The sequence below is a fragment of the Miniopterus natalensis genome, chromosome 7, assembly GCF_054644295.1.
Source record: "Miniopterus natalensis isolate mMinNat1 chromosome 7, mMinNat1.hap1, whole genome shotgun sequence".
In the NCBI taxonomy this organism is placed as follows: Eukaryota; Metazoa; Chordata; class Mammalia; order Chiroptera; family Miniopteridae; genus Miniopterus; species Miniopterus natalensis.
Window position 1 is genome coordinate 14,538,838 of NC_142087.1, and position 16,295 is coordinate 14,555,132.

The window sequence follows — 16,295 nt, forward strand, 5'->3', positions numbered from 1 at the left end:
CTGAAAAAAAACCCAGATGCACAATTTATACCAAAATATTGAACAAATTTTCAGAAAATAGCTAAAACAGACTAGAAGATATTACAAAAGATCCACAAATTGGACTACATGTGGATTAACTTTATGCCACAAGAAAAACTAAAATTAGCCCTGGCCAGTTTTCTCAGTGGTTAGAGCATCAGCCCTCGGACCAAAGGGTCCTGAGTTCAATTCCCAGTCAAAGGCACATACCTCAGTTGCAGGCTCAATCCCCGGCCCTGGTCAGCGCACATGCGGGAGGCAACCAATCCATGTGTCTCTGTCGCATGGATGTCTCTCTCTTTCTGTCTCCCTTCCTCCCCTCTACTCTCTCTAAAAAAAAAAAAAAAACCAATGGAAAAAATATTCTCGGGTGAGGATTAGAAAATAACAACAACAACAACAACAACAATAATAATGATGATGATGATGATGATGGAAAACTAAAATTAAAATGCCAGTAGAATAGGGAAAATATTTGCAACAAATATGGCCAAAGGCTAATAATATATAAAGAACATATACTATGACAAAGAGGATAGACGTAGGAGTAAAGTCAAAGTGTTCAAATCCCATAGCCCTGTCATTTCATTTTCTGCCTATGTGATCCTGAGAAAATGATTTAATCTCTCTGGGCCTCAAGTTTCTCTACTGTAAAATGAGGAATATACTTACTCATCTTCACAGAATATTTGTGACTATTAAATCAGATAATGTTTCTGAATACTTGACACATGGTAAAAGTTCCAGTTAGAATAGCCATTCTTAGTAATAAACAGAAAAGGAAACAGAAAATTCACCCAAGAGGAAATATGGAAAAGATGTTATAATAACAGTAATACAATGTTGTCAACAATCAGGTAAATACAAATTAAAATAATTGAATGCCATCAACAATATAGCAATTAAATGTGGAACATTTTTTATTGATTCTTTTTAGAGAGGAAGGGAGGAGAGGGAGGGAGGGAAGGAGGGAGAGAGAGAAACATCAACGTGAAAGAGAAGCATCAGTCAGTTGCTTCCTGTACGCACCCTGACCAGGGTTCAAACCCACAACCTGGGTATGTGCCCTGCCCAGGAATCAAACCGGCACCTCTCAGTGCACGGGACGACACTCAACACACTGAGTGGCACCAGCCACGGCGGGAACACTTGTTTAAAGTAAAAAAAAAATTCAATGCAGATGAGTCAAGGAAATAAAAATATTCAAAGCTGATAGCACTATAAATTCATACATTCGGTTCAGAAATAAAATTGGCAATAAATATCAACAGCCATAAAACTAGTCATTGAGGAGACTGCTCAAAAGAAAAAGCTCTGACTATAAAGATGTTCACTGACTACTTACAATAATAAAAAGTTGGAAGCTGCATTTTCAACAGAAAATGTTTAAATATGAGAGAATATTAACAATCTATCAAAAGTGGATAAACGTGAAGATTTAATAGTACCAAAAAATAAATCAAAGTCTCCTGGTGAGCGAATGAAGCAAATGCAAAGGCAGTTTATACACTGACTGTGAAATACGTGTTTTACTTGAAGGGCCAGAAGGGAGCTTGGCAGGATAAAAACGTTCAATTTACGTAGTAAGAACCTTTACTTTTTCCTTTTGTATTTCTTTAATATGCTTTAATAATATATTTTTCCCAAAGTTTAAAGACTTGGACATCCACTGGGATATAAAACAATTCACCTCACCATGGTTATAGCCTCAGGAGTTTCCCAAGCTCCATGCACACCACACAGACTGGAGATGTATGTACCCATTTGTAATTTTACTCTGTTGACTCTGTTTAAATTCAGGAAAGAAGCATACCTTGCAGGTGGTATACAAGGCACAGTATGTCTGCCCTTGGCTTTCTCTGGGGAAGAGTCATTGTTTCCAGAAGTATCCTGATGAACACTGCCATCTTCCTCTACTTCGGGCTTCTTTTGATGGTCAGAACTTGAGTTCAAAAGTACAAAAAAAATCCTCTTAATTCCCTAAAGTATGCCCTGCTCTAGCCCCCTCCCCAGATCTACCACACATGACTTAAATTTTCTCTCTTTAAGACAACGAGCATGCTTCCTCAACCATAAGATTCTTCCACTAGTATCATCAGATCATCTATACCAGTGGCTATAAGGGGTAAACTTTAAGAAAACCAATAGAAGTCAAGACAACAGTTGTCCAGTGATGGCTCAAGAGGGTAGGAGGGATTCCAACTGCTCATCATCAAATGCACAAATGTCAGGCAGCTGGTTGCCTTCCCAATATCTATTCCATTCTTTCTTATTAACAGAACTCCAATTTTGTTTGGGGCAACAATATGCAAAGGAAAAGTATTGTATTTGCATCAACAGCCTCTACTGCAACTAGGAGGGATCCATCACACAGTTGGGCAACTGAGATATAATGAGTTTCTGGAAAATATTTCACTTTCATGATATGGTTGCTGCCCCTCTTCCTTTGCTTCCTTCTTCTCTTAAACATGAGTGTGATACCTAGAGGTATAGCCGCTATCTTGTGGCAACAAGGCAACAAGCACAAGGAAGAAGCTAAGACACAGAGCAGCCATCTTGAGCAACAAGCAAGAAATAAATGTTAAGACTCAGAGATGCTGCCCTGTCATTGTTGAGTCACTGAACCTAAGCCAACAGCAAACTTCTGTGAAGCAAATAACTAACTATTCTGTAAACCACTCTAGCTGAACAGGTAAAATGCATTCCTAACTGATAAAAATAAGAGCACCATATATTCTGCTTGCTATTAACCATAGGAGCAAACAGGTAAAACCTATGCCCACTGACAGAAGCTGTGGCTACTTACACTTTCATTCTTTTGGAGGGTGGAGTTTCACTGATGATTACAGGAGTAGCGCATCTCTTGGCTTTCGTTTTCACATGGTGTTTTTCTTTCTGTGCCAAATCTTTCTGAGCAGAGAGTCTAACAGATCGTCTACGGTAGAGGAATTGACAAAAGTTTATCTGAATTTATCTACTACAGATATGTAAATATTCTTCAAAAATGTAAAAGTATGTCAAACTACAAAGGGCTATAAAAAGTTTAGTGGCATTATTTCAATTCTAAAAATTTAATCTCTTGTCTTACTGATAGTTTTTAAAATTTCATCATAAAATATTGCTACTTAAATGCACTGGTGTTTGTAAATTAGACTTCAATAAAGCTGAGATTTTTTTTTTTAAGGCACTAGCAATAACCCAGCAGAATTCTCTCCTTTCATAGGTAAGTCAAAAAAGATAAGGTGTCTTTATCGACACTGTTACGTAGCTAACTGCTGTCAGAACTGAAATTAGGGATCAGATCTCCTGGAAACTGACCATAGTATTTATTTTCTCCTCTTTCTTTTGACCACACACCCCTTTTTTGTTAAACTATAACACATACCAAAAAGTGCAGAAAACAAAAATTAAGTTAAATGATTACAAAGTGAAATCTCATGAAATCACGACCGAGGCTAAGAAACAGAACACTGGAAGCAGCTGCTATCTTGACTTATCTCATAGTAATCATTACTCTTTCTTTAGCATTTTACCATATAAACATGCATGCCACAAACATGGTACATTAAGGAAAGAAACAAAAAAATAAACCTTTATATAATGTAATCAGACTGCTGCAAGTATTCTTTTTTGTCTGGTTTATGTCACTCAGTATCATGTTTGTGAGCTTCAACCACATTGATTCACGCAGCTTTAATTCACTGTTTTCAATGCTGCATTTATTGCAGGAATGCGCCACTATTATCCAGTCTACTGTTGATTCTCATGTCTCCTGGTGCAGAGGTACACATTGCTGTTGGATATCTTAAGTCGTAAGATTGCTGGGTCACAGGACATTGGTTAAAACAACTAAAGTTGTTTTTCCAAAGTGCTTGTAACAATTTATATTTACCCTGGAAAGTTTCTAAGACTCTGCATTGCTCACATTCTCCTGAATACTAGGTGTTGCCAGATGATTTCATTTTAGCCGTATTGGCTGGTATGAGAGCTTCACTGTGGTTTTAATTTGCTTTTCCCTGATTACCACTGAGACCGAGCACCTTTCACTTACTGGCCACTTGGTTGTCCTTCTCTTTATTGCTCAGTCCAGGTATCTTGCTTGCTTTCTGCGGGTTGCCAGTCCTTTTCTAACTGATTAGTAGAGATTCTTTATATACCACGAGTCCTTTGTAAATTTTATGTTACAGATATCTTTTCCCACTATGGGGGTTGGCTTTTTGCTCTTTATAGTATCATTTGATTAGATAGAGGTGCTCAAATGCATCAACTCCCCCTTCCCATTGTCAGTGCCTTTCTGTTTGTATCCTGCTCAAAAAATCTTTCCCTATTCTAAGGTCAGAACTATGTTCTCCTATATTATACGAGTTTTAGCTTTCACATATAGACGTATAATCTACCTAGAACTGTTTTATATAGAGTGAGGTAGGGGCCAAGTTTCATTTTGTTCTATTTGGATATCCATTGTCCAAGTATTTAATGAAGGGAAGATTAAAAAAAAACACTTTCCCCACTGGTCTGCAGTACTCTCTTTGTCATATACCATATCCATAATGGGAAAGTGAGTTTCTATTTGATTCCACTGGTCTCACTCGTAAAGCAACATTTCCATGGAAAAATTTTTACTACAGACTTGTTGGCTCTTACCTTCTGTGTCAAAGGAGCTTTGGCCACCTTTCAGCCTACCCACCTAAACCATGTGAAAACAACATAGCAGGGAATTTGTGTGATTGCCCATACCATCCTATTCCATATGTTGATCCTCTCTAGACTAGGCATCTCTGGACTAAGATAAATCTAAGACCTAAGATAATGGCACTAATATTTTACCTCTTATTATGCATTTTCTTTTTTTTGTTTTGTTATCCTAACTGGAGGATATTTTTTCCATTGAATTTTAGGGAGAGTGGGAGGGAGGAAGGGGTGGGGAGAGAGGTAGAGAGAGAGAAAGGAACATCAATATGAGAAAGACACGTCAATTGGTTGCCTCCTGCACGTGCCCCAGTCAGGGCTGGGGATAGAACCTGAAACCTAGGTATGTGCCTTGACTGGAAATCGAACCCAAGGCCCTTCGGTGCGGGACACACACACACACACACACACACACGCTCTAACCACTGAGTCACACCGGCCAGGGCTTATGCATTTTCATAATGCAGTATCATTTACAAAGTACACATTATCTTATTTGGACCTTTCTTACAATTAGCTCTTTTATTCTCAATAAACTGAGGTTTTGATAGTAGAGGATACATGCTTTAAAAAAAAACAAAAAACATTCAGGCAGGTCTTCTGACACTGACAGCAGCTATCTTCCTGTCATACCATCATTTCCAAAAAGCATTCTAGAATTCAGTCAGGATGAGGAACAATTTTAGTAATCATGTATGTATACAAAACAGAGAAGCCAAGGCACTAACACTTTCTTGGATTCTGAAGGAGTCTATAGGACACTGGGTCTCTTTTCCATAGCCCTACTTCACAATCTAAACGGAACAGAAACCACAGAATCAACCGATAGCAATCTCTTCAGATTCCTGCGATATATACCTACCTGGTTGAGATTTCATAGAATTCTTTGATTAAAAACAGCATCTTTACCAGAAAAAGATTAGTATAAGCTTGTGTGATACCATCCTCAAAAGTGATACCCTTATGCCAGCATAAGTGATACTCTTTTTACAAAGGGTAATGTCATTACTTCTGAGAAATAATATTATAAATACTCTGCCATTCCTCTTCCGTGAGGATATTCTAGGTGACATCAAAGTACAAAGCAATAAACAGTCTTGCAATTTAAACCCTGGGTGGGTGGTTAATTCTTTGATGATGAAAGCTCTGAGACCGCTAGTACAAGATTGTGGGTTAACCTACCTACCTGTCCACTTGTTTATTCATCAAGTATTTATTCCACTTCTGCAGCAGCCAAACAATGTTAAGCACTAGGGATACATGACAGTTGCCCTTAGAAAGTTTATTTACAACAGGGTAAAAAAAATCTGTCGAATAGCCATAAAAATAAATGTAAAATTGCAACCCATGTTGGTGGTACCAACAGCAAGGGTTTTGAAACCAAACTGATCAGTTTGAATCCTGGCTCTGAAATATAGTTACCATGGACAAGCAACTTAGTACCTCTGAACCCTTATCCATAAGTGAAATGTATCACCTACAACTCATAAATGTTATGAAGATTAAATAAAGTAATATAAACAGTCTAATAAAATATGACACACCTATTAGATGCTCTGTCCAGTAACTAGTCTTTGAAGATCATTAATATAACTATTACTTTTGATCCTGAAACAGTCTTACCTCTGAGGCTGGGATGGAGTATTTCTTGAGGTGGTTCCCTTGACTTCCAGGGCAGAACAAGCATTTGAGGGAATGGACTGTTGCACCAGATTTTCTTTTTCTGACTCTTTGTAGTAAGTGTTGTCAACTGCAGGAGAGTAAAAACTAGTCAGTACCTGCCCGGCCAGCATGGCTCAGTGGTTGAGCATTGACCCATGGACCAGGAGATCTCAGTTCAATTCCAGGTCAGGGCACATAACCGGGGTTGAGGTCTCAATCCCCAGTACAGGGTGTGCAGGAGGCAGCTGATCAATGTTTCTATCTCTCTCTCTCTAAAAAAAAAACAATGAAAACATATTTTATTTTATTATCATTATTTTAAATCCTTGGCCAAGGATATTTTTTTCCATTGCTTTTCAGAGAAGGGCGGGGGAGAAGGGGTGAGGGAGGGAGAGAAAGAGAGGGACAGAGACAGAGACACAGATGTGAGAGACAACACATCCACTGGTTGCCTTCCACATAAGCCCTAACCAGGGCCGGAGATCAAGCCTGCAACCAAAGTACATGCCCTTGGCCAGAATCGAAACTGGGACCCTTCAATCTGCAGGCCAACGCTCTGATCACTGAGCCAAACTGGTAGGGCAAAAATACATTTAAAATAGTAAATAAATAAATAAATAAAAATTAATTGAAGAGAAGTAGCAAGAGGGAACTGAGTGTAGTTATAAAAGGGCAACGCAAGGCCTCTTGTGATATTATAACTGTTTAATATCTTGACTGTGATGGTAGATCCACAATACTATACAGGTAATAAAACTGCATAGAACTTAATACACATAAACAAAAATGAATACAAGTGAAATGGGAAATCTGAGTAAGATTGGTGGATTGTTGATCACATTGCAATATGTCAATGTATCAAATCAAGTTGTACTTCTTGAACTTGTACAATGTTACATGTCAACTATATCTCAATTTTATAAAATGAGTCAAAAGATAATATCAAAAGGGAAATTAAAAGAATTTTGAAGGGCCCTGGCTAATGTGGCTCAATTGGTTGGGCACTGTGCACCAAAAGGTTGCCAGGTCAATTCCTGTGCCCAGGTTGCTCAATCCCCGGTAGGGGGCATGCTGGAGGCAGCTTATTTTGAATGGAATGAAAATGAAAACACAATCTGTCAAACTTGTGGGATGCCATTAAAGCAATGACTTTCAATAAGTGTGCAGCAAGAACTTTTAAAACATGCAATACTGCCCGGTCAGGCGTGGTTCAGCAGTTGAGAGTCGACCTGGGATCCAGGAGATTGGGGTTCGATTCCCGGTCAGGGCACATGCCTGGGTTGCGGGCTCGATCAATGACTCTCTTATCATTGATGTTTCTATCTCTCTCTCCCTCTCTTTTCCTCTCTCTGAAGTCAATAAAGATATATTAAAACAATTAATTAATTAAAAAAATAATAAAACATGCAATACTTGTCTATCTAGTCAGGGACACTGACCTCTTTGCCCTCAGGTTGCCAAATAAAAAAATGACAACAGCCAACACAACAATAGCCCTCCGGTGTGAATGCCCTGTCTTGAACCATAAATATACAGATGCAGATGGAACTGCATCTGACTGGTTAATTCTTGGCACCAGAAATCCTTATATACAAGTATAGGCACCTGATTTTTTAAAAAGTCACTTTGGAGCAAAAAGGGCAGATAATTACTATTATTATTATTTTTTTGTCAATCAATCAAAATTATACCTTTTTTTAAATTTTTATCAGATCAGGAAAAAAATTTTTGGTACGCCGCAGAATTTTAGTAATTAGTTTGTGTGTGCCATGAGATGAAAAAGGTTGAAAATCACTGCACTAAAGTAGTACTTAGGGGGAAATTTACATCAGTAAACACATTAAAAAAGAAGAAAGATCTTATATCAATGACTTTAGCTGCCACCTTAAGAAAAAAACAAACAAACAAAAGAGCATATTGAGCCCAAAGTAGAAAGAAAATAAAAATCAGAATGGAAATCTATAAAATAAAAAACAAAAAAATATTTAAAAAATCAATATAAATTTACTGTAGTGAGGGTTGCACACTGCTCTATGAAAATACTATAAAAAACAAGGAAATGTACACTTTAAGTAGGTGAATTATATGTGTTAATTATATCTAAATATAGCTATGACTTCAAAAAAAAGAATCATTTTCAAGGATTTCTGACCTCTTAAAGAATGCCTGTTATTTTGATCAATAGACAATATTCTACAGATTTAGTAACTACCAGTTTAAATGTCAATCATCTCTTAAAATCAGACAGATGACTCAAACAATTCTTGTACAGGTATAATATAAAGCAGTACATTCTTCTTTCCTACTGGTTTATTTCCCAGCCAGACCCATATGTTACACTAAATCTTGTCACAAAAAGAAGATAATTATATATCTGGCAATCAAATTCTGTTAGAAAAAAATAAATTCTATGTCAGCTTAAGTTCCAAGAGATTATTTTTTAACAAGTATAGCACATCATTAGTTTCACATTCACCATGAAGTGAATTAGCCCATTTCACTTATAATAAATAAAGGCATGCAGCATTTAGGTAATTCCCCCAGATCCCTCAAGGCTCCTAATACACTATCCCACCACCATTCTGCCAAGGAGCTTTTTTCTAATGTTCCGTCTTACCTGGTCTCAAAGGTGTGACAATAGCTTGCTGAGGATTTGCTTTTCTCATTGGAGTTTTATCCTGAAAAGGCCCTGGCCCATTCTTCCCAAGAAACTTATTCTCCAAATTGGCCTTCTCTTCTGTGAAAAGGTAAGAGTGCCATCATCTAAACAAGCAAAATAAGTCAGTGCCATGCACTTAAAATGGGGCCTAAAGCCCCCTACCAGTACACTTCTAACTCATTTGGCAAGTACAAGCAAAGGAGTAGTGATTAAAAAAATGACACACATTATACGTCAGAGATAGAGACTGTAAAAACTATCACTAAAACACTGGCAACACTGAACAATGTATTATAGAAAAGAAGTGTACACCCTGCACTGTGAGCAGCTCCTTGTCTCTGCTTGATTCAGTTAGGACCATACAAGCATGAACTAGCCTTATCTACTACCTAAGTACTTCATGTTCCTTCTAAAGAAAACTGTAGCCACCAAGCTCCGCAGGGCTTACAAGGGACATCTCAGTCTGAGCTGAGGTTCTTCCTCAATTGGGATAGTGAGAGGGGAGTGGTGGGTATGTGAGGAATGAACAGAGTTAGGTTCTATGCAGGAATTTTATCTTAGATTCTGCTGTGCCCAAAAGTTAGCACAACGCAGTGAAATGCCTGTTTTACCAACAGCCTACTGATAGAAGTGTCAAGATTGCAGTGAGTACCAGCAATAACAAAACACTGTGCACATACAGATTGCAACTGTGTAAAAAGATGTGATTATTTGGAAGAAATTAGAAAGGAATATATTTGAACTCAGGTGGTTTTGAAAAAATGGTGGGATTAATTTTTTTTTTCCCAACTGTATTTAATAGTATTGTCATACCAGTATTTCCTTTTTTTTGTTTTAAAGAAAAACTACGAAAAAGAGAGAACAGACAGCCCAACCATTTCCTCGGGTTTCAGTAGAGCAAGGGCACGGGAAGACCTCCGTAGGGCAGCTGGCTCTCTTGTCTACCTTTCTTCCCACACCACTTCCAGAAGTCTCTCCTCTCAGGGTCCCCACTGACACAATGAAGTCCTTTTCCAGGAGACTGGCATACGCCCTCACATTTGGACTCTGCACTATCACTGCTAAGTACAGCTTCAATGGGCTCATTTCACCCCCATCAATACCGATTTCTCTTAATAAGGAGTAAAAAGGACATGAGAAAGCATAAAATGAAGGGGCCCCAGACACTACTGTGCTGACATATCACTGGCCTCACATATTACTCCAAAGTAATATAAAAACATAACCATCCTTACTTATTGTTGGCCTGGTGTCGGGGTTTGTGCCACATCACATGACCCAACATCAGGCAATCCTTATCTCTGTTTAGGGACTGGGTTCTGAGTAGCATAATCTGTCCCATTTAAAAACGAATTGGAAAGGGATAGCAAGAGGGAGGTGAGTGTAGTTATAAAAAGGGGAACATAAGGCTCCTTGTGATACTAGAAATGTTCAATATCTTGACTGTGGTGGTAGATCCGCGAACCTACACAGGTGATAAAATTGCACAGAATTTAATAGACATAAACAAAAATGAATATAAGTGAAATGGGAACTCTAAGTAAGATTGGTGGATTGTATCAATGCCAATATCCTAGTTGTAATATTATAATCTATGTCAGGTGACAAGTAGAGCAAGTTTTTACATGGCTGCCATCTCTACAGACATGTTTTTGAGTCCTAGAGTTTCACTCAATTTTGCTTAATCATATTTTAAGGAAGTATAGATTTCTGGATTTTCCCATATAGTCATAAAGTTTAAATTATTTGTCGTTCTTAACTACCAAATAGAATTGTATTATACTGATAGTTCATTCCCAAAATACTGGGCACTTCAATTATTTCTCATATCATGGATGACAAAGTATCTTATTGCACACAGAAATTTATATTTTAATTATTTTCTTTCAGCTCCCCCCTTCTTTTAAAGGTCCTCAGAACAAAGCAAGCCACTAACCCTTAAAATGGTAGAGAAAGCAGACACTTACCAAACCAAGAATCTATGTTTTGGGGATCTTCCTCATCATTCAAAGATGTAAAATTGATGAAGTCCGTGGGAGCATCATAGGAGTAAGACATTGTCCCTACCTGGCACAGAAGAGCAGGTTTTTCTAATATTACTGTCACTTTTCTCAACAGGTCACTTTCCAAGTAAAGAAATGGTTCAAAAGTTTGACTTCTGTCTTACTTTCAAATCAAAGTAAGCTCTTTTTGGCAACTTGAAAATACTCCTTGAGGTAAATATGGTAGAATTAGAAAGAGGCCAAGTTTGAGTACCTACAACATGCCATGCACTATGCTAGGTGTTTTACATTCATTATTTTATTTTCCCCCCAATCTACCGTTTTCTCACCCAGTTCTCTCTCTCTCTGCCCTGAATAACCCAATCCAATTTATTCTCTCTCTGTCCCACACAATCCAATTTCTGAAACATATACATCAAATTTCATACCTATCGAACAAAATCCTACTCATCATTCAAAGTCCAATTCAATTCTCTATAAATTCTTTCCCAATTTCTACCCATCATACATAATTGTTGCCTCTCCAAAGCCATAGTGCTTTGTTTACCATCCAATTTTATATTAGGAAACTATGTAAATGTCTCTCCTAATAGACTAAGTTCCTGAAGGATGGATTTTATTCATCTTTGTAAACCTCATCCATCAAGGTGCTTAGAACAGTATCTTATACATAGTAAGAGCTCAATAGTTTTCGTTGTTGTTTTCATTTATCTTTATTGTTGAAAGTATTAAAAATGTCCCTCTTTTCCCCGCACCGATCCCCTCCACCCCGCACCCGCACTCCCCAGGCCTTCACAGCACTATTGTCAGTGTCCATGGGTTTTGCATATAAGCATAGAAGTTCTTAGGTTAATCTCTCCCCATCCCCACCCCCCATCCCCACCTTCCCTCTGAGATCCCTCAGTCTGTTCCATGCTTGTCTCTGAATCTATTTTGTTCATCAGTTTATTTTGTTCATTAGATTCCACATATGAGTAAGATCATGTGATACTTGTCTTTCTCTGACTGGCTTATTTCACTTAGCATAATCCTCTCCAGGTCCCTCCATGCTGTCTCAAAGGGTAAGGGTTCCTTCATTTTTACAGCTGCATAGTATTCCATGGTGCAAATGTCCAAGATCCTTGATATGATTTCAATCTTCTTGAACTTGTAGAGGCTTATTTTGTGTCCTAACACATGGTCTATCTTTGAGAATGTCCCATGTGCACTTGAGGAAAATATCTATTCTGCAGCTTTGGGGTGAACTGTTCTATAAATGTCAATTAAACCCATCTGATGTAGTGTGTCATTTAGAATCACTGTTTCCTTGTTGATTTTTTGTCTGGAAGATCTAATCAGTAAAGTCAGTGGGGTGTTAAAATCCCCTTCTGCATATGGCTGTCAATTTTTTCTTTAAAGTCCTCCAGAAGTTTTTTTGTTTTTTTTTCAGCCTGTGTGAGTCTTTTGTGCTGAGGCGGGTCTCTTGTAGACAGCATATATTTGGGTGTTGTTTTCTTATCCATTCAGTTACTGTATGTCCTTTGACTGGACCATTTAATCCATTTACATTTAAGATTATTGATAAGTACTTATCTAAGAGCTCAGTAAATATTGTTCCTGGGCATGAAGAAAAAGACTTTAAAAAATATATAAGCCCTGGCCAGGTGGCTCAGTTGGTTGGAGAGTCATCCCATACACCAAAAAGGTTGCAGGTTCAATTCCTGGTCAGGGCACATACCTAGGTTGTGGGTTTGATCTCCAGTCGGGGCGCTATTCCAGCCTCTCTCCCCCAGCCCATATATATAAACTTTAAAAAAATGGGATCACTGACATTTTGCATCTGCTTCACAGACATATTTTCCATGTCAATAAATACCGATGTATAATCAATAGATGGCTATACCATAATTTACTTATTCCCTACTTCTAGGCTTTTCCGGGTATTTTCACTTTAAAGATACTACTACTAGGAGAATATCCTTGGAGCTAAATTTCTGTACACATCCATAATTCTTCCCTTAAGATAAATTCTTAAAGATGGAATGGCTGGCTCTTGATAAATACTGTGAAAATGTTCCTCAGAAGAGTAATACCCACTTATATTACCAGAGAGGTGTGCCAGTTCCCCAAACTGTCACTGACTCTGGGCACTAACAGCCCTCAGTGCTCATTTTTCTGTGTTATAGCACTATATGTATACTCCGAGAGAAATCATAAGATTAGTTACACCCAACTTCACTGCTGCTCAGTGGCTTGGCCAGCATTTCATTAGCTTCTCTCAGTGGCCTGGGATAATTCAGAAGGTACTTCAGTGCCTCAGAAACATTTGTTCTGTCACATTCAGTTTACATACTGACATCAATCTATATTAGGAAACTTCATCTTCCCATGGTCTCCCATGAACTCCGAACTCCAGATACTTTTGTAACGATGCCCCAGGTGAGGGAGTTAGTGTAGAAACATGACATTTTGGAATTGGGAGGAATCTTAGACTACACCTAACTTTTGCAGTTTATAGATAAGAATTAATTGATGCAAAAAGGGGTCCTCCAAGACCACACAACAATACTAATGATCATGGTAAAAACAGTTACCAAAAGTGCTTATACATGCCAGGTGCCATGAAGTACTAAATACATACTATTCCTAATGCTCTCAACAATACTATAAATCAGCGATCATTATCCCTGTCACAGAAGAGGAAGCTGAAGGTAAGAGAGATTAAATGACTTGCCCAATATTGCAGTTATGTAAGGCAGAATTAGATCTAGAACTGAGGCCCCTGATTTCAGCACAGTGTTCTTCCCATATTGTTCTTCCCTCTCACCCTGTGGATTACAGAAGCACATTAATATAGTTAAAGGTTTCTATTTTCATAGAACATAGTACCATATTTACTTCCAAGTAGATCCATTCTCCAGTCTTTTGCCCTAAATAGACAATTCTTCATTATCCTCATTCTAAATTTTTCACTCTCCCTCATTTCTACTTTCAGTGTTCAATTTAACTCAATAAGCTATTTCTTAGTAGTCCATAAGATGTAGGCTTGATATCAAAGCTCCTTTCTCACTGATATTCAAGGATGAAACACCAAGTCTCATACAAAAAGTAGATCTAGTTTCAGACACCAAGGAATTTAAAATCTATTTAAAAAAAAAAAAAAAAAAGCCCAGCCGGGCCTGGCTCAGCGATTGAGAGTCGACCTAGGATCCAGGGGATCGGGGTTCGATTCCCGGTCAGGGCACATGCCCAGGTTGCGGGCTCGATCAATGACTCTCTCATCATTGATGCTTCTGTGTGTGTCTCTCTCTCCTTTCCTCTCTCTAAAATCAATAAAGATATATTAAAAATAATAATAATAATAAAAATAAAATAAAATCTAGACAGTAGCTGAAGTCCTATACTCTCAATAAATAAGATAGTATACAAAATTTAAATTATATAGTATGAACTATAAAGAGAATTAGAGATTAACATAGCTTATGTCAAGCCACTGTTAAATATTTTCAGTTGAACATCTTCAAAACAGGAGGAAGCACACTATAACGTGTATTCCTTGACTGCCAGCTTCCAAGCCTGGAGTAGCCACGGGACAGTTCTGGCCAATGAGAAAAAACTAGGAATCTCCTGAAAGACTCATAGGAAAACTCTTATTTCCTGATACAGCTACAGCCCCTGTTCCTGCCCTTTTCTTTCACCCTCCTTGCCTTGAAGGCAGATGTAATGGCTAGGGCTATAGCAACCATCATGTACACATGAGTGGATGGCTAAGGGTATAACAGACACTGGCCCTGACATCACTGAGCTACTGATCACTGATGATCAAACATCAGCAACCATCTACCTCGACAGTAATACCTTTTTTGTTTAAGCTTAAATTATAGTTACATTTCTGTCACTTATACTCAAAAATAATCCCAATGACCATACAAGTCCAGAATTCTAGCCTCTCTAGCATTAACTAGATGTATATGGCAAGAGGCAAGTCACTCTACCTTTCTGCCTACCTACTTCCCATAAACAAATAAGGAGATATTTTGAGTGCTATGAAATATACTACCATAAGATTATCACTGTCTTTGACATACTGATACCTTTCCTCTCTTTGACCACATTTCTATTCAAAGGACCCTTACTGAATGATTCCCCAGTGACTGACAGTGGTTAAAATTCCCCTTCTACAAGGAGGAAGCTTTCCTATTCTTGTGAACAAGCATGCCGAAGACATGGGAAAATCTTGGATTCCCATGATCTTAATGCCTAACCCAGGTCACTGGGAACACTTCCCAGGCAGGAATGTAATGAAGACAACTAGAGTTGGCGGAGGGAAGAGGCAGGAATGTAATTTGCAACAACCCCACTTAGCCTCCTAAAAACCATGATTCCACCAAAGCATGCTGCTGAAAACCACCTGGAAATTATTCAACTTAACCCCTCACACCCCTTTTTCTTTTTTCAGTTATGGAGCTATACTGCTAGCCTCTTTGGAGGGCAATTTGCCTTTTTTTTTGAGAGATCTTGCCAAACATAAAAATTTATCTTAAAGATATTTGTTTATGCATATATGTAAGTATAAGAATGTTCACTACAGAATTGTGCATAAAAGTCAAAAAACTGAAAACCCAAATTCCACCAATAAGAGATGTGTTGAATAAATTATGGCATAAATGTATAATAAAATATTAGGTAACTCTAGTATTAGGTAACTTTACATATGTGATTATATATGTGCAGATGAGCTGCAGGAGCTATTCAATGAGAAAAGTGAAATGCAGAAGTGCATGCCCCCATTCATGCTAAAAAGAGAAAAGCATAACACACACTCATTTATACCTTTGTACATACATAGACTATTGTGGAAGGAGACTCAAAAATGTTAACAGTATATGAGTCTGGGAACAGAGCTGGAAGTTCTAGGTCAGGAGAAGGCTTTTTATTATATGAACTTTTATACTCTTTGAATATGTTTTATTATATAAATGCGTACTTTTTTTAGTTTAAAAAACTAGTTAAGCAGTATTTATTTCCCCTAAATCTATGATTATAGGGCTTTCTGGAATTTTTATTAAGTATTCTTAAATCCAGCCTTAACTGTTAAAACTCTTGATTTTTGGAAATAATGCTTCCCATTTACATGGTCTATAAATTGGCTGCTAACTTTCACATATCCAAATGTTACATATTTTCTTTCTTTTGTAATGTTTCTGTATAAAAATAAAATGTGCCTGGGTACTGACTTAATAAAAAAGTATGTAAACTTGAAAAAAAAATAAAAATAATAA

General features: G+C 37.7%; 1 protein-coding gene across 4 annotated transcripts in view; it reads right to left on the reverse strand.

Moving 5' to 3' along the window:
* The window catches only part of TPX2 (TPX2 microtubule nucleation factor), a 45,485-nt gene that overhangs the window by 19,244 nt on the left and 9,946 nt on the right, over window positions 1-16,295 (reverse strand). For 2 of the 4 annotated variants that reach the window (XM_016200613.2, XM_016200616.2), the window contains exons 3-7: window positions 10,999-11,098; window positions 8,990-9,109; window positions 6,334-6,460; window positions 2,828-2,956; window positions 1,835-1,963 (exon numbers count right to left, since the gene is read on the reverse strand). In XM_016200613.2, the coding sequence (XP_016056099.2) occupies window positions 1,835-1,963; window positions 2,828-2,956; window positions 6,334-6,460; window positions 8,990-9,109; window positions 10,999-11,089 (596 nt within the window). In that variant the 5' untranslated portion in view covers window positions 11,090-11,098. Of the gene's footprint in view, window positions 1-1,834; window positions 1,964-2,827; window positions 2,957-6,333; window positions 6,461-8,989; window positions 9,110-10,998; window positions 11,099-13,747; window positions 13,842-16,295 lie in introns of all 4 variants that reach the window. The other 2 variants (XM_016200614.2, XM_016200617.2) reach the window with 2 other exon arrangements.